The sequence below is a fragment of the Coregonus lavaretus genome (genome assembly GCF_964263955.1).
Source record: "Coregonus lavaretus genome assembly, chromosome: 24".
Classification (NCBI taxonomy): domain Eukaryota; kingdom Metazoa; phylum Chordata; class Actinopteri; order Salmoniformes; family Salmonidae; genus Coregonus; species Coregonus lavaretus.
In genome coordinates this window covers 4,731,523-4,754,309 of record NC_140011.1, presented here as the reverse complement: position 1 = coordinate 4,754,309, position 22,787 = coordinate 4,731,523, and the positions used below count along the sequence as shown (strand labels likewise).

Below are 22,787 nucleotides of genomic sequence, written 5' to 3'. Positions count from 1 at the left end.
CTTATAAATGCCTAAACTAGCTAGCTAACATTCTATGAACAATTCAACTATATTTCCCGTCTTTGCAAATGTCTGAGAACCAGATGTCCAACAAATCAATCATTTCTTTACTACTCCAGGTCTATTATAGACTCAAACTGATATTTTCATGTTGCCATTGTCTAGATTGCACCTCTTAATACTTTTTTCCTTTCCACCTGCAGCAACAAGTTGCGCCCACCGATGATGAGACTGGCAAGGAGCTGGTGCTGGCCCTCTATGACTACCAGGAGAAGAGCCCCCGTGAGGTCACCATGAAGAAGGGAGACATCCTCACCCTGCTCAACAGCACCAACAAGGTACACACACACACACACACACACACACACACACACACGGGATAATAAAATAAAGTGACCATCTTAGCGAGATGAACAAAAGCCTTGCTCCAAGCAGGGCCTGGTCCACAAACAACTGCTGCTAGCCCGTACCCATGACTAGGCACTTGATGTAGAACGGAAATAATTTGATAGGTATAAGCCAAGATAGTATGAACTGAATGGGATGCATATTCAGCCTTCATCTGACCTTCTCTCGCCTGCTGAAGGACTGGTGGAAGGTGGAGGTGAACGACCGCCAGGGCTTTGTGCCAGCGGCCTACGTCAAGAAGCTAGACCCCACCCAGTCCTCCTCCAGGGAGAACCTGCTGGATGAGCAGGGCAGCATCGGCCTCCGCCAGGACCAGATCGAGAACCAGTAAGGGCCTCCTCCTACCTAACCCACTTCCAAATTGCCACCCCCATCCCTTTCCCACTGTAATTTCTGACTTCTGCTCTTACATGCCCCAGTACTCATCTTCAGTACACTCCTGTAGTTCTTTACCACCTTTTTACCTATTTAACTTCGAACTTAACCTGTTGACCCGAGTCATTTAATTAACTGTTTTTCTAACGTTGCTTGAAATGAACAAATGCGCGTTCATATCTTAGCCTAGCTAATTAACAATCAACCTCTTCAATGTCCCTCTACTTTTCGCGCTCTCCCTTTAGTCTCTTCCTTATTATAACAGTTCAGTGAGCCAGTAGCACTTAACCTTTTCTCTCTTTCTGTCACTAATGGCCTTGCCATTTTCTCTTTCTCGATCTCTCTATCTCTCTGTTTCCCTCTCTAACCGCTAACGCCTTCCTGCGCATGTCATGTTTGCGACTGAGCAGGCCGGTCGCAAAGGAGGCTTGCAGTGTGTCTGTACGCATGAAGCAGGTGGAGGAACTGTGAGTAGGACCAGAGTGTCCCTCTAGTTGTCACCACGCATTCCCACGAGCAACGCAGCCATTGCCATTCCTGCCACTCCCTCAATCAATACCCTTGTCAATGTCGTAGTCCTTGTGACTGCTTCCAGTGCTCTCTCGTGCTCTCTCGCTCTACACAAAGGGGATTCTAAAACCTCCATCCTGTAATTTTAGGTACGGCAATCTCCTGGAGCTGGGCGAGAAGCGCAAGGACATGCTAGAAAAGAGCTGCAAGAAGTTCATGCTGTTCCGAGAGGCTAACGAACTGCAGCAGTGGATCAACGAGAAGGAGGGAGCCCTCACCAACGAGGAGGTGGGCTCCGACCTGGAGCAGGTGGAGGTGCTGCAGAAGAAGTTTGACGACTTCCAGAAGGTACGCCACACACAACATGGCCGCCGGGAATAGGAGAGGGCACTAGCTGACTTACTGGGCTTCATCCTTTTAAGCTTTAGTAGTGATGAGGGGAAAGAATCGATACAGTAGGGTATCGTAATATTATTTTTGACGATATATTGATTCTATGACTCCCAAGTATCGATTCTCTGCTAGATAGTTCGTTAGCTTGCGCTAGTCAGCTGTACTTGCGCCAAAACTCTGGTATTTCTACTTCTATAGCTTGGCCTCAATCTTGGTGAGCCAACATGTTTTCAGCACTTTTATTTCCATGACTGATCAAAACTCATTTTCTCATGGCTTTTTCTTGTCCCTCTGTAGCAGTATCGATTCACAATACATATCGTATCGGCACCTAAGTATTATAATAATACCGTATTGTGGGGGCCCTGGGGCGGCAGGTAGCTTAGTGGTTAAGAGCGTTGTGCCAGTAACCGAAAGGTCGCTGGTTCTAATCCCCGAGCCGACTAGGTGAAAGATCTGTCGATGTGCCCTTGAGCAAGGCACTTAACCCTAATTGCTTATGTAAGTCGCTCTGGATAAGAGCGTCTGCTAAATGACAAAAAATATATAATAAAAATAAATATAAATATAATTCCTAGCCCTAGGCTTTAGTGAACCAAAAAGCATAAAAAAACTCCTGTCCGTTGAACTCTGTTTTAAAGTGCACTCCACCTGTAAGAGACAAGTTAGTGGTTGCAGGATATACATTGCATTTGGAAAGTATTCAGACCCCTTGACTTTCTCCACATTTTGTTGTCGCTCTGGATAAGAGCGTCTGCTAAATGACTTAAATGTAAATGTATTCTAAAATTGATTAAAACGATTTTTCCCCTTATCAATCTACAAACAATACCCCATAATGACAAAGCAAAAACTGTTTTTTTTAGATATGTTTGCAGGTGTAAAAAATATATTAAAAAAATGCATAAGTATTCAGACCCTTTACTCAGTACTTTGTTGAAGCACCTTTGGCAGCGATTACAGCCTCGAGTCTTCTTGGGTATGACGCTACAAGCTTGGCACACCATTCTTCTCTGCAGATCCTCTCAAGCTCTGTCAGGTTGGATGGGGAGTGTCGCTGCACAGCTATTTTCAGGTATCTTCAGAGATGTTAGATCGGGTTCAAGTCTGGGCTCTGGGTGGGCCACTCAAGGACATTCAGAGACTTGTCCCGAAGCCACGCCTGTGTTGTCTTGGCTGTGTGCTTAGGGTCGTTGTCCTGTTGGAAGGTTACCCTTCGCCCCAGTCTGAGGTCCTGAGCACTCTGGAGCAGGTTTTCATCAAGGATCTCTCTGTACTTTGCTCCGTTCATCTTTCCCTCGATCCTGACTAGTCTCCCAGTGCCTGTCGCTGAAAAACATCCCCACAGCATGATGCTGCCACCACCGTGCTTTCATCAGACCAAATAATCTTGTTTCTCATGGTCTGAGAGTCTTTAGGTGCCTTTTGGCAAGCTCCAAGTGGGCAATCATGTGCCTTTTTACTGAGGAGTTGCTTCCGTCTGGCCACTCTACCATAAAGACCTGATTGGTGGAGTACTGCAGAGATGGTTGTCCATCTGGAAGGTTCTCCCATCTCCACAGAGGAGCTCTGGAGCTCTGTCAGTGACCATCGGGGTTCTTGGTCACCTCCCTGACCAATTTGCCAACATTTCTAAAAACCTGTTTTTGATTTGTCATTATGGGGTATTGTGTGTAGATTGATTATGATTTGTATTTATTTAATCCATTAATAGAATAAGGCTGTAACGTAACAAAATGTGGAAAAAGTCAAGGGGTCTGAATACTTTCTGAATGCACTGTACTACATTTTAGACAGTATGAGGGTTTTTCTTCCTAAAGACAGCTAGACTGCTGATCTGTGGGTTTTTGATTGACCGGCACAAATAAACTCTAATTTGATGCACGCGAGCTGCCACTCCAAGTACCCTCAATAGCCTGGTTGCAGAGCCATTTAATAATGTCTACATACTAGAACACAGGGGAGTGTGATGTGCACTGCAGGTCTTACCATACCCATCTCGACCAGTACCTTGGTGAATAAAATGTGTGTACTGACTCTTTCTTCTCCTTGCGTGTCCACCAGGACCTGAAGGCCAACGAGTCTCGTCTGAGGGACATCAACAAGGTGGCGTCTGAGCTGGAGTCTGAGGGCCTGATGGTCGAGGAGGCAACCATGGTCCAAGCTCAGGTAATGTAGCCCGCTAATGCAGAGATATGTCATATATTTCATTTGTCAAAGATGAAAGCCTATGAAGCAATTGTTATTAGTATTTGTGTGAGATTATTTTACATTATTTGAAAAATAGCAAAGGTATTCACTTTCCAGTGATACCAGTGTAAAACGATTAGCTCAACTTTACTCTTTTTTTTTCTCCAGGAACAAGTAATGGTGGGTTCCACACCTGGCAAGGTAAAGACGACTCCTGAGTTTCAATACATTTTGATTTAACAGTATAATGTATCTAGAATGTTTATTTCTATCATGCATGTAACCCACATTTCCCTGTTTGATCCAACAGGATGATGCCGATTCCAAAAATGCTTCACCATGGAAGGTAAGACTGTCTTGACCAATCAACATAGTCTCATGGATATCCAAACAAAGCATTTTGTCTCCCTAACTATATAGTTTTAGTCTGACCATGTCGATTTTGTCCATAAAAGATTGGACAGCATGTAGCCTGTCAATCTGGACTTGTCGTCATTTGAATCTGAGCATGATTAAACTGCATTGGGGTTTTGACACTGTGGGAGTCAAAAATATTTGGATGAACCTGAATCATGGATTCATGCCCACTAATTCAGCCTTGTTCATAGGACCTTTCATCAGTTAATGTAAGACGTACTTGTTAACACAAACAAGAGACAAGCAAATGAATGGAAGACCTGGCACTTACCACTCACCATTCGATATATTCTACTCTATACTTAGAAGTACTCTAGTGTTCACTAGCTACTCTAGTGAACTTGTTTACTCTAGCTACCTGTTTATTAGGGTTTCATTAGGGTAAAACATGAGTTGTAAGGTAATTTTGACCTATTAGAACCCTTCTCATTACACCTAAAACAGCTGAACACACATCGCAGACACATGTTGATACACCAATAGATGGATTTAGCTAGAAGACGGTATTATATGTATCTTTGTTGACGCAGCCTACACATAAACCCCCATGGTAACTTTTGCCCCGAGCTGTAGTCAGCGCTTTAGTTTCCGTGTCCACTGCATGTACGGTAATGGTGGTCCTTTGGTGGTTTGGGGCCTGCTGGTCTTCTATCGCCATGTTGATGGTGCCGGCTGTCTCTTGGGCAACAGTGGAAGACATGGGCAGCCTTTAGCCCCCCCGCTGCGCTAACATGGTGCTTTTCTGTTTTTGTCCCAATTCCCCTCCCCTCCTCCCCCCCTTTTCCTGTCCTCCCACCTTTCTGCTCTGATTTTTTTCACCTTTGATTGTAGAATGTACGCTTGGCTGTTCAAACGACGGCTAACTTTAATACTATCAAGGTAAGATTTCTAAAGACCACTCCCTCGATCCCGCCCCCTCCTCCTCCCCCCTTGCATTTATGTCCTCCTGGCTTGTCTCATACCTGCATCGTGTTGGTTCTGGAGACTAACCCTTTTATCAACGTGGTCTTGCCATGCGTTCGTGGTCATCCTGTGGTTCTATTGTCTTGTCAATCATCGGTCTGGAGTCTGTCCGTGTCTACAGTCCTTACGTGGTATTTTTGTTATCGTCATGTCGCCGATGTCATTGAACGGCCCTCATTCCTGTTTTATTTTGTCTCACCCCCCTCTCCTTTTAACCATTGTTATTTGTTTTCGAAAGGAATGAAGGCTGGTACAAAAGGCATTGAAATATGCCTCAACACCATCTTTGTTACCCTAGCGTTTTGTCATTTCTCTCTCCATTGTTTCTCCGTCCTGTGTATCGTCATTGACATTCATTCATCTCCCAGTCTGACTTTCCACGTTCCTCGTTACCAACCCCTTTTAAATCCAACAGCCTCCTTTTACGTCAGTCTGTCTGTCAAACACACGGCGCACAACCTGAATCAATGAGCCCTTTACTGATTCACAATTTATATTCACAACTGATATCAGTTTAAGACCCTCATTGCTCAAGATTACCAGGATTCGGCTCCATTCCACTGGGCTCCTTTGTAACTCAGTCAATTCAGAGAAGAGTTCAAATTCATCTAATAAATGAAGTAATTTTGTTTTCATTCATTGAGTTGAAATTGAATTTATCCCAATCCGGAAGGATATGCAACCAAGAGTCTATATATCTAAATAACATCCTGAAAATAAGTAATTTATCAATTCAATAAACATTCACTCAATTTGAATCGGCTAAATTGGAGCACTGGGTTCCAGAAACCTCGGCAAAGGCCTCATGGGATTGATTGGATCCTGTCGAAGCTCTGTCTACCTCTGTGATTGGGTGATAACAGTGTCCGGGGTGTGTTTGTAGGAGCTGAACAACCGCTGGAGGTCCCTGCAGCAGCTGGCTGAGGAGAGAAGCAACATGCTGGGGAGTGCCCATGAGGTGCAGAGGTTCCACAGGTACACAAACACACACACACACACACACACATATAACATATATAGCCGCACACATCTACAGAAGGTATATGAAGTGCACACACCATGTTCAAACTGATGCAAAAGAAAACTGCACATTTAAAGTCTGCACACAGACATCTGTGTTTTAAGGTGACACGTATTGGCCCATGTAGGTTCCTGATGAAGACCATCAAGGTCAAAACTTACTGCTATTCAAGATCACCTCAGGAAGAAATAAAAAGTTGGTGGACATGAATATTTTAACACACTGAACACTGGCTGGTGTGAAAACGAAAAACAAAATGGCTGCTTGTTGTCCTCAGGGATGCGGATGAGACCAAGGAGTGGATCGAGGAGAAGAACCAGGCCCTGAACACAGACAACTACGGCCACGACCTGGCTAGCGTTCAGGCTCTGCAGCGCAAACATGAGGGCTTTGAGAGAGACCTGGCCGCCCTGGGAGACAAGGTGAGCGGGAACACGCACGTGTACACACACACACACACACACACACACATTCAGTTGCCATTTTGATTATCCTTTTTCAAGACAATACTGACCCTCCGCTGATCTAAGATTTGAAGACGAGGTGAGCAGAAACACACACACACACACACACACGTGCGCATTTGTCTACTGTGTCGATCGTCCTTCTTCAATAAGATACTGACCCTCAGTAAGAGTAGGACCAAACAATGACACACACTTTTATTTGTCTACTGTTTGAAGAAAATAACTCTTAGCGGATCTTTGCCTTCCTCTTCCCTGTTCTAGGTGAACTCTCTGGGGGAGACGGCAGAGCGTCTGATCCAGTCCCACCCGGAGGCTGTGGACGACATCCAGGAGAAGTGCACAGAGCTCAACACGGCCTGGAGCAGCCTAGTGGCGCGTGCCGACCAGCGCAAGGACAAGCTGGGCAACTCCCACGACCTGCAGCGCTTCCTCTCCGACTTCAGGGACCTGATGTCCTGGATCAACGGCATCCGAAGCTTGGTCTCCTCAGAGGAACTGGCCAAAGATGTGACCGGGGCTGAGGCCCTGCTGGAGAGACACCAGGTACTGGTATATGAACACACACAGATGCACACAAAAGCACTTGTACCGTCCACCCCCTGTATCTTGTGGACACCAGGTGAACCCGATTCCACATATAGACACAAACAAGCATCTAGTCCATCCAATACACACCTGCAATCTTACCATCCTCTCTCCCGCTTCCCTCTTTCCAGGAGCACCGTACTGAGATCGACGCCCGTGCAGGCACCTTCCAGGCCTTTGAGCAGTTTGGCCAGCAGCTGTTGGCACGCGGCCACTACGCCAGTCCGGAGATCCAGCAGAAGCTGGAGGCCCTGGACCGCGAGAGGGCCGACCTGGAGAAGGCCTGGGTCCAGAGACGCATGATGCTGGACCAGTGCCTGGAGCTCCAGGTTGGGGAGACACGTATACGCACGCTCGCACACACACACCGGCACATTCAATCATTAACACTGTAGAATAAACTATGAAACACGCTTGCCTCAATACAGGGACACAGCGCACACACATTAAGTTCACAAATTGGCAATGTTTGACCATAATTTAAGTGTAACTTAATTTAAGTAAATGAAATGACACAGCATAAAACCTCAGTAAAAATAAAATTCAAAAATATGCACTCTTAGAAACCCCCTTGTTGCTTACCTTCTGGGGCACGGAAGGGTGGCAGATCATTCCTTAAGCCTTCCAAAACCAAACACCTCATCTCAGTGGCTTTTGGTTATTTCAACTTAAGGACATGTTTGGTGTGTCTACATTACTTTAGGTTCCTTTGCTTCAGACTTGACAGTGTGCCTTTGATGAACTAGGCCTAATCTAGTTGGTGTGCTGCCAACTCGCGGAATACAAATTAAATAATTATACCACACACAACCTCGAGACAACATCAATTACTAGCCTAGCCAGTATACAACCTATCCTAGTGAGTCATCTCTCTCCTCTCCTCCCTCAGCTGTTCAACCGTGACTGTGAGCAGGCTGAGAACTGGATGGCAGCGCGCGAGGCCTTCCTGGCCAGCGACGACAAGGGCGACTCCCTTGACAGCGTGGAGGCCCTCATCAAAAAACACGAGGACTTTGACAAGGCCATCAACGTGCAGGAGGAGAAGATTGCTGCCCTGCAGTCCTTTGCTGACCAGCTGGTCGGCGCTGACCACTACGCCAAGCCTGAGATCTTCAAACGTCGCAACGAAGTCCTGGACAGGTCACTCTAGCTTCATCTTTAGATGACCGTGTGTGACTTTGTATGTGCGTATCTGTTAGTGGCCAATTCCATGGTACTGGAATAATGTTGAGACTCTGATTTTTCACTTTAAAATATATGGTTTGTTAAACTTTGAATCAATGGTTTTTGTCTCAGCGTAATTCCATTACCATGGAATTGCCCTAGTGTAACTGCCTGCCCTAGTGTAACTGTGCCTGCCTGTGTTTGTCCTCCCGGTCTGTAGGTGGCGCCGTCTGAAGGCCCAGATGATTGAGAAGCGCTCCAAGCTGGGCGAGTCCCAGACCCTGCAGCAGTTCAGCCGTGATGTGGACGAGATCGAGGCCTGGATCAGCGAGAAGCTGCAGACAGCCACCGACGAGTCCTACAAGGACCCCACCAACATCCAGGTACAGGATTGGCTAGGAATATCACAATGACAGGCTCCATCCATGGAGGTTCAAGACTGAACCATAGAGATGGATAGTGGGCACACTTGCCACAAAAGACAGATAGCAATCGGTAGCGCCGTGGAGGGCTTTCAGCATGGGACGTACACCCTCTAACCATCTCTATGGGCTGCCCCTAGGCCCCTAACCACTGATCTAGGGTCAGTTTACCCAACCCCATAACCATTAGTAGGATAACAAATATCTGATCAGTGGTTAGGGGCAACTTTTACTTTTTTATTCTTGTCAGATGAGGCACATTGACTTGATCAAAAGATCATGATCAATTACCGACTTGGAACACCCTATTTCTTTCACCAGAATTTCTGGCGACCCCACTCCAAATCTAACGGTTTAACCTTAATATTGGTAAATGTTGATTTTTACATCAACAAATAACCTTCAATTCATTACATTTAATCTCTTATTAAAATTAAGAGAACCAATAAATACATTTACTCTAACATTTTATTTTTCAAATACATTTGTATATTGCCATAATTTTTTTTGTATGTATTTATATTAAACATTTGGCGACCCCACTGTAATTCCTCCGCAACCTTGAATACCACAAGGCCTACAAGGCATTTTATTTTTGTTTCAAAAGATGGTAAACCGATTTTGGGGGAGGGTGAGAGTTTGTAAATATAAGTTAAATGACATCTAACTTGTCAGTGGTTTCAATACTGCAGTGTAATACTGTGTAAATGTATTGTGTGCTCCCTGTTAATGACTACAATGCCCCCTTACCTGTAACTACTGAACCAACCCCCATGTGTGTCTATATGGGACTGATTCTCTCCTCTGTTTTTATTGTCTCGTTTATAGCTGTCCAAGCTGCTGGTAAGTTGAATAGTGTGTCCGCTAAACTAACATCCAAAGTAGGTTTTTCTGTCACGTGTCCGTGTCTGTTGCCTTGTCTGTTGTAGATACGTTTGTAGAATGCCATCCCGTCCGTCTATTTTACGTGTTCATCCGCACTCGCGAGTGCCCGCTTCTTTTTTGTATGGGTTTTATACGTGTTCATTTTCCCCCATCTTGTGCCATCAATGCACATGTTTGTATATGACTGTAGTTGTTTCCATTTTAGCAAATGTCACTTCTTGTAGTTGCTGGTTGTGGCTTCCATATATATATTTTTTGGTTTGTTTGTCTGCGGTTAGGTCATCTTCAAACTTGCTCCACATATTGTTGCTTAAAAAACAAAAAAATCCTATAAATCTTGACAAATGTATATAAACATGAGAGACCGAGATTGATGTGCCTCGCCTTTTTTGTAAGCTAGCAGCAGTCATGGTTGTAACCAAAAACCATGTTTTAGCCGCAAAAGCAGTAACTTCAAGGATAGCTCCGACACCTCGCATAAGTGTTTTGTCCGCTCTCTTCCCCTCTCAATCCCTGGTTGTGTAAAAACAAAGTGTGGAATGAGTTTTGAAAAGACCCCCTCTTCTGTATTTTGTCGCGGGCTCGTTGTGGGTCCGTTCCATCTCCATTTTGTTTGTCACCTTGGTGTGTCTTGTCCTGTAGAAGTCAGTCCGACACATTGTCTGTCCTCATTTGGTGGTGTCTGAATTTCACCTTATCTTTGTTCATTTTTTTTCACTACATGTGTGGATGTTGTCTTACAGTCATCTCCTGGAGATCTTGATAGCAGATGAGTTACTTGACAATTAGGCTATTCTAAGTTTATTTATTTTTTTTACTTTGTCAGAATTACATGGCCAGTATTGAATAGAGGAGAATCCTAGCCAATTTTGAGTGCTTGAGAGACTGTTTTACAACCGGAATATGCAGCATTTGTTTCATCAACTGCGTACCCGTATCAACTGCGTGTTGGCCATTTGCGGTTATACACTAGTGCCGGTGTAAAGTTATTTTAGGACATCGAACATGACAATGACATTAATGCATGCTAATAGGTAAATAGTTAACAAGCAAGATAACCAGCCAATTCAAAACATAGTGTCGTTTTGGCTGGTTATCTAGTTAGTCTGTTTTACCTGCTGCGCAAATGACTCTCTCGCGCACTTTCTCTCTCCTCTGGCAATGGCCCATTTGTACACATGCAGGTGACGTGCACACACCATTACTTTTTCATAATTTTAATTGCTGACCAAAAACGAGCTATAACTGGGCAAATAACTCACTAACAATTATTATCAACAAATGTGCAAATGCGGCTCGCTTTGATCTCAAAAACACATCTCGCGACTGCATGATTGAAAGACTGCTCGTGCCTGTCAATGAAGGCCTACAATAATTATACTCTGATGCGATCTTCAGAGATTGGGAGGACAGTGAACAAAACATCGCATCCGGAGGACACTTTAATCCAATTATGATCGGAGTAGCCTAATTGTTTGATATTTTGATTTTTGCGTGTTTTTTTAAAAACTTGTCCATTCGAACAACTGAAATCTATAATCTGCTTGTCCAACATTTTATTTTACTTGCCTCGGGCAAGCGGACAAGCGTTAATGTCGAGCCCTGAATAGTCAATAGCCCCAAATAGGGGATATTCACTCTCCACGTACAAACATAAACATATACGTGAAAAAGGACTGCCACTTATGAAGCATATTGTAAAAAGTGCTATTCTAATATATACAGTGCCTTTGGAAAGTATTCAGACCCCTTGATCTTTTTCCAGATTTTGTTACGTTACAGCCTTACTGTAAAATGGATTTAAAAAATATATAATCCTCAGCAATCTACACACAATACCCCATAGTGACAAAGCGAAAACAGGTTTTTAGAATTCTTTGCAAATGTATTACAAATACAAAACAGATACCTTCTTTACATATGTCTTCAGACCCTTTGCTATGAGACTCGAAATTGAGTTCAGGTGCATCCTGTTTCCATTGATCATCCTTGATGTTTCTGCAACTTGATTGGAGTCCACCTGTGGTAAATTCAATTGATTGGACATGATTTGGAAAGGCACACACCTGCCTATATAAGTCCCACAGTTGACAGTGCATGTCAGAGCAAAAACCAAGCCATGAGGTCGAAGGAATTGTCCGTAGAGCTCCGAGACAGGATTGTGTCGAGACACAGATCTGGGGAAGGGTAAAAACAAAATTCTGCAGCATTGAAGGTCCCCAAGAACACAGTGGCGTCATAATTCTTAAATTGAAGAAGTTTGGAACCACCAAGACTCTTCCTAGAGCTGGCCGCCCGGCCAAACTGAGCAATCGGGGGAGAAAGGCCTTGGTCAAGGAGGTGACCAACAACCCGATGGTCACTCTGACAGAGCTCCAGAGTTCCTCTGTGGAGATGGGAGAACCTTCCAGAAGGACAACCATCCCTGCAGCACTCCACCAATCAGGCCTTTATGGTAGAGTGGCCAGACGGAAGCCACTCCTCAGTAAAAGGCACATGACAGCCCGCTTGGAGTTTGCCAAAAGGCACCTAAAGACACTCAGACCATGAGAAACAAGATTCTCTGGTCTGATGAAACCAAGATTGAACTCTTTGGCCTGAATGCCAAGTGTAACGTCTTTGGGAAACCTGGCACCATCCCTATGGTGAAACATGGTGGTGGCAGCATCATGCTGTGGGGATGTTTTTCAGCGGCAGGGCCTGGGAGACTAGTCCGGATCGAGGCAAAGATGAACGGAGCAAAGTACAGAGAGTACCTTGATGAAAACCTGCTACAGAGTGCTCAGGACCTCAGACTGGGGCAAAGGTTCACCTTCCAACAGGACAACAACAGCCAAGACACCGCAGGAGTGGCTTCGGGACAAATCTCTGAATGTCCTTGAGTGGCCCAGCCAGAGCCCGGACTTGAACCGATCGAACATCTCTAGAGAGACCTGAAAATAGGTGTGCAGCAACGCTCCCCATCCAACCTGACAGAGCTTGAGAGGATCTGCAGAGAAGAATGGGAGAAACTCCCCAAATACAGATGTACCAAGGTTGTGGCATCATACCCAAGAAGACTCAAGGCTGTAATCGCTGCAAAAGGTGCTTCAACAAAGTACTGAGTGAAGGGTCTGAATACTTTTTATATACATTTGCGGAAATTTCTAAAAACCTGTTTTTGCTTTGTCATTATGGGGTGTTGTGTGTAGATTGATGACAGGGGAAAAAACGATTTAATCAATTTTAGAATAAGGCTGTAACATAACAAAATGTGGAAGAAGTCAAGAGGTCTGAATACTTTCCGAATGCACTGCCTCTTTATTTGAATGCACTTATTCTATAGAAGAGCATCTGCTAAATGACTAAATTGCCTTTTCAATTGTACATCAACCGTTACCAACACATAATTTCTAAGTAGCCTACCGGAGGGTGTTTTCACACAATCTAAGGGAGATGTCACCCATCCAGCACCAACCCACTGGCTCTCAATAACTCCATGGTTCTCACTCTCTCTCTTCCCTCCTTCTCTTGCCTGCTCTCACAGAGTAAGCACCAGAAGCACCAGGCCTTCGAGGCGGAGCTGCATGCCAACGCAGACCGCATCCGCGGGGTCATCGACACGGGCAACGCCCTCATCCAGAGAGGGGCCTGCGCCGGCAGTGAGGACGCAGTTCAGGTACACACACTGTCTTTAAACATCATACTTGTAGCTATACACACACCTTATAATTGTAAGCCTTTGAGGAAAAACATGGTGATCATATTGCAGACAAATGTTAAATACGTTCTCATCCTATGCCACTCAAGCAACGTGAACTAGTTCTTGCCTTGTTCAGCATCTACTGTTTTTGTCACTAGTCCACAACTGGGTATCTAACCTGTGCATGTGTTTCTTTAGTCACGTCTCGGTGCTCTGGATGAGCAGTGGCAGTTCCTGGTGAACAAGTCAGCAGAGAAGAGCCAGAAGCTCAAGGAAGCCAACAAGCAGCAGAACTTCAACACTGGCATCAAGGACTTTGACTTCTGGCTATCTGAGGTAAAAACAAATGACAATTTTTTTTAGACTTCTTTCGTGAAATCCACCACATTCCTCCACCATCCAAAGTCAAAGATGCTGATATTTGGTCTGTGATGAGAAATCGTATACTCAGTACTGAAAACCCTGATGTTTAATAGGATTCATCTGAGACCTGCACAGATAGTCAGTAAGATTAGAAAAGGAGAGGTTTGGTTTACTGAACAGACACCCAAAAATACATCACATCTGAGTTTGTTTCCAGCCATTTAGTCAATGTTAGACGGATTTTAAATGGGCTTAAAATAAAGTTGGATTTGACACGTTAACCCATTCACCTACCTGTGCTAAAGTAAAGATAAAAATATATAAAATAAAAGATGCTGAGATTTAATTTGGGAAAAATGCTCTCTGAAAACAAAGACGATGAGTAACTACCGTTCACTAAATTACTTTTGTTTCCTCTTGTTTTTCTCTGCAGGTCGAGGCCCTTCTTGCCTCTGAGGACTATGGCAAAGACCTGGCCTCAGTCAACAACCTGCTGAAGAAACACCAGCTTCTGGAAGCCGACATCTCTGCTCATGAGGTAATGTATCCAACGTTCACATATCTCGCTGTTAAACTACAGCCACCACCATCATGGGACTGAGCTTCTTCAGTTGGACCAAGGGAAGGCCTTGCCTGAAAATGGCTGAATGATCAAGTCTGGCCTCAGCTGGGGTCCTTGATGTACTTAATGTGAGAAATGCTATATTTGAAATCCGTTATCTTTACACTTCCATGTTATATGCTGACTGGCTGAAAGGTGACACTGCCTCAGTTTGGTTCGACATTGAAACCTCTCTGTCCAAGTGTCGCCTATTGAACTTATCATTCTTACATAACATCTGTCTTTGAATGTTTTTTGTACAAATCACTGAAGGTATCCACCAGTACAGGCTAGTGCTTTGCGTTGAACGTCTTTCTGTCTGTCTACAGGACCGCCTGAAGGACCTGAACGGCCAGGCCGACAGCCTGACGGCCAGCACGGCCTTCGACCCCACCCAGGTCAAGGACAAGCGCGACGCCGTCAACGGACGCTTCGCCAAGATCAAGAGCATGGCCGCCGGCCGCCGCGCCAAGCTCAACGAGTCACACCGCCTGCACCAGTTCTTCAGGGACCTGGACGACGAGGAGTCTTGGATCAAGTAAGAGCTCCCCCTGGAGTTGTGGAGGAATGGATGCAAGACAATGTCTTGGAGTGTTTTTGGTGTTGAGACATTGAGGTCAATTACTAACACACTCGCCCGCTTCTTTTTTCTTTCTCACTTCGTCTCTTTTGTTCTCCATCCAGAGAAAAGAAATTGCTAGTGAGTTCGGAAGACTATGGACGTGATTTGACAGGAGTGCAGAATCTGAGGAAGAAACACAAGAGGCTGGAAGCTGAGTTGGGGGCCCACGAGCCAGCCATCCAGTCTGTGCAGGACACTGGGAAGAAGCTGTCCGATGACAACACCATCGGCCAGGAGGAGATTGAGCAGAGGCTGGGCCAGTTTGAGGAGCACTGGACCGAGCTGAAGGACCTGGCTGCAGCCAGGTGAGACTGGACACACAGACAAACTGGTTCATTGTGATACACATACACTAACACACACACATTCTGACTAACGCGCACACACATTCTGACACACACATTCTGATACTACCACAATACTGGTATCGTCTCGGCCCGATCTGATACACACAAACACAAATGAACATGCACACCACACACAGGTGAAACACCATTATCTTAGGCATTCATTGATAATGTTATTTTTTTTGTGTATGTCTGATCAGGGGTCAGAGGCTGGAGGAGTCGTTGGAATACCAGCAGTTTGTTGCGAATGTTGAAGAGGAGGAAGCCTGGATTAATGAGAAGCTGAACCTGGTGGGAAGCGAAGACTACGGGGATACCCTGGCCGCCGTGCAGGGCCTGTTAAAGAAGCATGAGGCGTTTGAGACTGACTTCACCGTGCACAGGGACAGAGTGAATGATGTGTGTTCCAACGGAGACGAGCTCATCAAGAAGGTACGTCTCAGCCAAACACTGACCATACAAATGATATGATAATGATATGTTATGACTAAGAGACCAGGTACCAACTGAAAGTGTTTTTTTTTTGTTTTTTTTACAATTTACATTTTCACTTGACTTGCCAGTTGTCGATTCACCCAGACTGATTTTAAATGCATATTGTGTTCGTGTCCCTGTCCCTCAATTAGAACAACCACCACGTGGACAGCATCTCAGCCAAGATGACGTCCCTGCGGGGCAAGGTGTCTGAGCTGGAGAGGGCTGCTGCCATGAGGAAAGCCAAGCTGGACGAGAACTCTGCCTTCCTGCAGTTCAACTGGAAGGCCGACGTGGTGGAGTCCTGGATCGGTACGCGAGAGGGGGTTCTCAATAATACTGTTACTGTTGTGTTCAGTCTTTAAGCTCATCTTTTTTTTTTTTTTAGGGTGAATTAACTCGGAAGTTAAATGTTCCGATTTTTCATGAGTTTTCACAAAATATGAAAGTGTTGATGTGTATTTGAGTGCATTACTCAATCTGTATGGTCTGGTTGTTTGTGCAGGTGAGAAGGAGAATAGCCTGAAGACTGATGACTACGGACGAGATCTCTCCTCTGTGCAGACGTTGCTCACTAAGCAGGTATGGTGTAGCAATGTGTATCTCCCAAATGAGTGATGCCACGGCCGCCATTTTGTTCCAGAAACATCAACTAGACACATTCTCCCATGCCTCATGTTCCTTCTTCCCTCCTCGGGTCTACAGGAGACGTTTGACGCTGGTCTGCAGGCCTTCCAGCAGGAGGGCATCACCAACATCACGGCCCTCAAGGACCAGCTGCTGGCAGCCAAGCACGTCCAGTCCAAGGCCATCGAAGCCCGCCACGCCGCACTCATGAAGCGCTGGAACCAGCTGCTCGACAACTCACAGGCTCGCAAGAAGAAGCTGCTGGAGGCCCAGGAGCACTTCAGGAAGGTAGGATATCTTAATGACTACAATTCATAGATCATTATCATTGGTGTTCATATTATGGTCGGTCAAACCTTACTGAATCGAGCCCCCCTTCCCAGGTGGAAGACCTCTTCCTGACCTTTGCCAAGAAGGCATCGGCCTTCAATAGCTGGTTTGAGAACGCAGAGGAGGACCTGACGGACCCTGTGCGCTGCAACTCGCTGGAGGAGATCCGGGCACTGCGCGATGCCCACGAGGCCTTCCGTTCGTCGCTGAGCTCGGCACAGGCCGACTTCAACCAGCTGGCCGAGCTGGACCGGCAGATCAAGAGTTACCAGGTGGTGTCCAACCCCTACACCTGGTTCACCATGGAGGCCCTGGAGGAGACCTGGAGAAACCTGCAGAAGATCATCAAGGTGATGAGGGAGAGGGAAGAGGGGTGGGAGGTAGTCTGGTCCCAGATCTGTTTGTTCTGTATCGTCAACCGGGTGGGAAATGAACACCTGCCAAATGTGGGTAGATTTTCACCAGCCACGTTGGCGGGTGATCACGCAGAGCATTTGGGAAACATTTTAATCCAAAGCCCAAATGCAGAAGTGTGACTTTGTCCTTGTGTTTCTTGGCTAGTTACATCGTTTTGTTCACATGCTTTGAGTTTGCAACTGTCAGCTGCTAGCGAAGAGATTGAGATTCTCATCTCTGACAGAAAGACAGTGCCTCGTTGCCACGTTTTTTTTTTTTTACTCATATTTGGGGCTACATTGTGCTTGATTGAGCATGGAACACTTTTTCATTATTAAAACACTGATATATACTTTTATTGTGCTCCTAAATGTATTTGTGTGGTCCTAAATTTCAATTTATGTACTCCTTGTAAAATATGTCAGCGTAGAGCCCTGAATTATTATAATAATAAATCAACTGTATCGCTCAGCATTTTGTGGCAGGGCAGGCACTTTGTTGATTCTTGATATCTGAGTGTCTGGTAGATTTTTCCATCTACCTGCCACAGTGGCTGGTGAACCAAAAAGTATATTTCTCACCCTGATCTTCAACCAATTGGCACGACAACAACCATATGAGTTGGCTATACAACACAGATCTGAGGATCAGGCTTAGTGTTGAGGACAGGTAAAACCTCGTGTCAAATTCCAAATGTATACTGTAGTGCTCTACTTTTGACCAGAACCCACAAGGGGCTCCTGTGAAGGGCTCAGTGGATTTTGGGGGAGTGAATCTGCATTTTGTCTGGGAAGCACTTCATCAATCCATCTATATAGGAACGAGAGCTGGAGTTGCAGAAGGAGCAGAGGAGGCAGGAGGAGAACGACAAGCTGCGGCAGGAGTTTGCGCAGCATGCCAACGCATTCCACCAGTGGCTGCAGGAGACCAGGTAGGGTCTGGATCTGTTGTACTAGGAAGGCAGTGCACTCCTTATTTGATATATTGGAATATTCTAGGAATGGGATGGGGAGACTGTTAATATCATTCTATTTTTAAATCCAAATGTCCATGCATCACTTTACCCAATAAGAAATCAATGGAGCTACCTGGACTTTAAATGTGCCTGCTGCTCAGAAATGTATGTCCTGTCTATCTCTGCCACCTTGTTGTTCTCTGGCCATAGAGAACAGGGTGCTATTCATCGGAGCGACGAGTGAACAGTTGCAGATAGATGTGTTGTATGAAACCGACATGATGCTCTATTGTACACAACACACTTCTGTCTGCAATGCTCTGAATGTCTTTCCTCACTGAATAGGCCCCAGGCAAAGCATGATTTGTGTATTGTGGGTTGTAGGTGGATGGGGAGAACTGTTACAACTTCTACACAACCACACAAGTGGTCTGTAAATGTTTCAAACTGAAAATGGATCATACTGCGGATGTACCTGTGCTCAGACTGTATTTCTGTGTGTATGTTTGTTAGAGAGCGATCACGCAATGGCCAATGTGCCCCTGCCTAATGTTTCTAACCATTGTCTCTTTCTCCCCCCCCCCCCCCACACCCCTTTCCCGCTCCTTCCGTCTCTCTTGCTGCTACCTCGCTGATGCTTGGGAATCACTTTGCTGATCAGGACATATCTTCTGGATGGGTTAATATCATATTTTACTGTCTCTGTGTGTGTTTGTTTGTGTGTGTCTGACTGTGCGAGTGGGATCAAATCAATATAATGAGACGATGATGAAATCAAGGTCTGTGATCTGAAAGATGGGTAGATTGAAGTGATGGCGCTTGCCACCATTTAGGTTTGCTGTTGAGCCACTGCAGGTTTGGTGTCAAGTCAGTGGCAAAATGTTGCATCATACATGTTGTTTACATAGAACCACCAGGTAACTGTTACCACGTGAAGAAATTGAAGGTAAAACTGGACCAGGTTTCACTTATATTCTAGGGAATCCATATTTTATTGTGTAATATTACTGTAACGCCTTTTCTTTTCCTTTTTTTTGTAAAACATTTTCATCTTTGTATAATTTTCTTTTCTATTATTATTTGCTCTCTTTTCCTCCTTCCTTCTCTAAATAGCATAGCTTATCGACGGGTTGTCCGTGTCTTTCAGTATGAAGTCAGCGATGATCTTTCCGGAAGGTCTTTTCCCTTTTCTCCTGGTTTTCCAAACCATCTCCCTCACTCCCTTTTTCCTTTTCCCATCGTTACTTCCATCATGCCCTCTTGGTTGCGTGTCTTCATGCACTTTTAAAACCCACCATTTGGGCTCGGTGTGCTCAGTTTCATCTCTACTAACTTCACCGCAATGTAGCTCCCTGGAAACTAAGATCAACCTCATGATTGGTCTGCATACTCTTTTCAAGTCTGGCTACATTGAGCAGCGTTTTAAAGGAGTGACTTTCACCATCTTTTGGGGATTTTTTATTTCACCAAATTCAGGGGTGGAAATTGCAAAACATGTTGTTGGACACTGTACTTGAAACATTGTAATTTCTTTCTGAGCTGAATTTGTTACACTTCATTCACAACAGATTCAAGATAAAATGTAGTTTCCAGCCCTGTGCACTGTAGCCCTAACCTCCCATGGTAGATTACCACGGCTATCAGTTGGCTTCTTTGGCATGGATTGATTGGCTTTGTGCAAAGGCCAGTGTATTTTGGGATTTCTTGTAGTTTTTCTTCGTAGTTTTCTAATTTGTATAACTTAACACCATTTGAGGTAAGTCCAGTGACATTTCTAGGGAAATGGATGGCCTTGAACATTTTGAGAGTAAGGAAACAGTTGTTGTTTTTACTACTGTTTTGTACTTCTGTCCTTACCTTTTTTAATTTACCAAATGTTCCCAGCCGTATGTTCTATGAAATTTGTTGTGAGGTTTCATACAAACATTTACTTTGCTTCTTTACAAAAATCATTGGTTATTTGTTTCAATTAGTAAATTACAAGATTTGTTTGGAATCTCTTGACGCACAACTGGTATAGTCAAATGTATGAATTTGATATTATTATCAAAATGAGAATGAATCATAGAGTAGCAATGAAGTTGGATCGGTGGTTAAGAATCCAAGGGTTCCTACTACCAGATTGGTGTGTGTGTGTGTGAGGACTCTGTGTGTATTTGTCTGCGACTGCGCGTGTGTGACTGACTGTATCACCTGATCTTGATGGCTATGGCATGTTGTCTATCCCAATATTTGATCAGCCTAGAATTCTCCTGTCCCCTGACACTTGTGTGTATACATCTAGGTCCTGCATGGTAGAAGAGTCCGGAACCTTGGAATCACAGCTTGAGGCAACCAAGGTAAGAAAGAAACCCTTGTCATTTATGCTATAGACAACCATTTTGGCTATTTCATTGCATAGCCTCACCTGTGTGTCACTCGCTCTCTGTAGCGTAAGCACCAGGAGATCCGGGCCATGCGCAGCCAGCTGAAGAAGATCGAGGACTTGGGAGCGGCCATGGAGGAAGCCCTGATCCTGGACAACAAGTACACAGAACACAGCACGGTGGGCCTGGCCCAACAGTGGGACCAGCTAGACCAACTGGGCATGAGGATGCAGCACAACCTGGAGCAGCAGATCCAGGCCAGGTCAGAGAGAGGGAGACACGCACGCACACACACACATACTGTATAAACACAACAAAACATCCTTACACACTATAAACTCCCATGTTCAAGCAGTAAACATATTTTGGCCAAAGCGTTCCTTCATTCCTAATCTTGTCGTATCTGTCCACTGCAGGAACACCACTGGAGTGACAGAGGATGCCCTGAAGGAGTTCAGCATGATGTTCAAGTGAGTGGTGGCCATTTTCACTGTACCTTCTGGTCATACCAAGTAGCTTGGGTGAAGGAACCAGGACAGTGTAGGGGAAAAAGGTGCTTGCAAGGCTGAAATGCAAAGGAGCTCTCCCTTTGTCCTTATTTAGGTGAAGGAACTTAATAACCTCAACCATTTTCTCTTTCCCTTTGCTCCCCAGGCACTTTGACAAAGAGAAGTCTGGCCGTTTAAACCATCAGGAATTCAAGTCGTGTCTGCGCTCGCTGGGTTACGACCTGCCCATGGTGGAGGAGGGAGAACCAGACCCCGAGTTTGAGTCCATCCTCGACACGGTCGATCCCAACAGGTCAGCAACCCCAGCTCTATTCAGATTGTCAACTTTACTTGGGGATTTTCATCAGGCCAAGCACTTGTTGGAATGCTATTTGAAAAACGATTAAACCTTCCCAAGAATGTTACTTTATTATTACTCAGAATGGGTGTGTTAGTGGTTTGCCTCATATTTTGATGTTTATATTTCTTTGGGTTATGGCTAACTGGTTTTGTGTGTGTTCCAGGGATGGCAACGTGTCCTTGCAGGAGTACATGGCCTTCATGATCAGCCGCGAGACAGAGAACGTAAAGTCCAGCGAGGAGATTGAGAGCGCCTTCCGAGCCCTCAGCGTCGATGCCAAGCCCTATGTCACCAAGGAAGAACTCTACCAGGTACTTATACGCCGACCTTCCTTACACCACATTCTGGCTCCAGGCTGTTTCTCAGTCACAGTGGTTATGGAAAAGAGGCTATTGAATAGGACCAGAATTTCAATTATGAATATGAGCTGCAGCCATAAAAGTTGTGCATTTATAAATGGCTCTTAAATAAATAACTTATCAAAACTTAAAAGTGCATAAAACCTCTGAGAGAAGAAATACCTGCCCATCTCCTAACTTACCATCTCTTCTCCCCTTCTTTCAGAACCTGAGCAAGGAACAGGCAGACTACTGCATCTCGCACATGAAGCCCTACCTAGACAGCAAGGGCCGGGAAATGACCTCGGCCTTCGACTTTGTTGAATTCACCCGCTCGCTTTTCGTCAACTGATCCCTTGCCTGCCAGTGACCAATCGGGATGCGTTTGCCCCACACACACAAATACACGTCTGAAACTGCATGAATCTGACACTAGAATACTCCATAGTTATCTAGCTAGCTGTATCTCTCACTCGTTGTGCTTCACTGCCTAGTGAATATGTCGGCATTTGAATGTTTTAGCTGTTTTCGTGCTTTCGCTGGATATAATAACCTATAGAGACGGTATGCTGTAACATCACAATAAGGACTGCTGTGTGCTTAATAAACGCTACTGGTTAGAACTGGAAACATGTTCTCTGTTCCTTTTATTATAACATGAATCCACTTTTGTTTTATTTCAGTATAAAAAGTAACAACCAATGGAGGTCTGAATAACCAGTCTTCAGTACCTATGGAGTAATAAATAAATACACATTTGATGTTTCAACACCTCAAAAGCATTTTAACTACTTTTTATTTCACCTTTTTTTTTTTTTACCAGGAGAAGGCCATTGAGACCCAAAGTCTCTTTTTCAAGGGAGACCTGGCCAAGAAGGCAGCAACAATCAAAACATTACAGAATTAAAACGTAGAACAATACAGTTCAACAACATGTTCCAGCCTAAAAATGTACACTCCTCTGTAACAGTCTTCCATCAAAATGTTTTATTCATTCAGTGGCACTAACATATCTAGATGAAGCATGGGTTGTAGAC

The 22,787-nt window shown here is 44.9% G+C and overlaps 1 protein-coding gene across 4 annotated transcripts in view; it reads left to right on the top strand.

Annotated features, from left to right (window-relative positions):
- Positions 1–22,525, top strand: part of LOC311099466 (spectrin alpha chain, non-erythrocytic 1) — a 56,854-nt gene extending 34,329 nt beyond the window's left edge. For 2 of the 4 annotated variants that reach the window (XM_084140152.1, XM_084140149.1), the window contains exons 17-48: positions 204–338; positions 587–735; positions 1,443–1,641; positions 3,751–3,855; positions 4,045–4,077; positions 4,187–4,222; positions 5,125–5,172; positions 6,140–6,231; positions 6,555–6,699; positions 7,006–7,287; positions 7,461–7,658; positions 8,219–8,469; positions 8,714–8,876; positions 9,744–9,758; positions 13,327–13,458; positions 13,681–13,818; positions 14,279–14,383; positions 14,776–14,984; positions 15,131–15,373; positions 15,616–15,847; positions 16,042–16,201; positions 16,395–16,471; positions 16,595–16,804; positions 16,900–17,196; positions 18,061–18,173; positions 18,859–18,876; positions 20,482–20,536; positions 20,629–20,825; positions 20,980–21,033; positions 21,218–21,364; positions 21,576–21,723; positions 21,977–22,525. In XM_084140152.1, the coding sequence (XP_083996278.1) occupies positions 204–338; positions 587–735; positions 1,443–1,641; positions 3,751–3,855; positions 4,045–4,077; positions 4,187–4,222; positions 5,125–5,172; positions 6,140–6,231; positions 6,555–6,699; positions 7,006–7,287; positions 7,461–7,658; positions 8,219–8,469; positions 8,714–8,876; positions 9,744–9,758; positions 13,327–13,458; positions 13,681–13,818; positions 14,279–14,383; positions 14,776–14,984; positions 15,131–15,373; positions 15,616–15,847; positions 16,042–16,201; positions 16,395–16,471; positions 16,595–16,804; positions 16,900–17,196; positions 18,061–18,173; positions 18,859–18,876; positions 20,482–20,536; positions 20,629–20,825; positions 20,980–21,033; positions 21,218–21,364; positions 21,576–21,723; positions 21,977–22,102 (4,512 nt within the window). In that variant the 3' untranslated portion in view covers positions 22,103–22,525. The remainder of the gene's footprint in view (positions 1–203; positions 339–586; positions 736–1,442; positions 1,642–3,750; positions 3,856–4,044; positions 4,078–4,186; positions 4,223–5,124; positions 5,173–6,139; positions 6,232–6,554; positions 6,700–7,005; positions 7,288–7,460; positions 7,659–8,218; positions 8,470–8,713; positions 8,877–9,743; positions 9,759–13,326; positions 13,459–13,680; positions 13,819–14,278; positions 14,384–14,775; positions 14,985–15,130; positions 15,374–15,615; positions 15,848–16,041; positions 16,202–16,394; positions 16,472–16,594; positions 16,805–16,899; positions 17,197–18,060; positions 18,174–18,858; positions 18,877–20,481; positions 20,537–20,628; positions 20,826–20,979; positions 21,034–21,217; positions 21,365–21,575; positions 21,724–21,976) is intronic. The other 2 variants (XM_084140151.1, XM_084140150.1) reach the window with 2 other exon arrangements.
- The last annotated feature ends 262 nt before the right edge of the window (positions 22,526–22,787 follow it).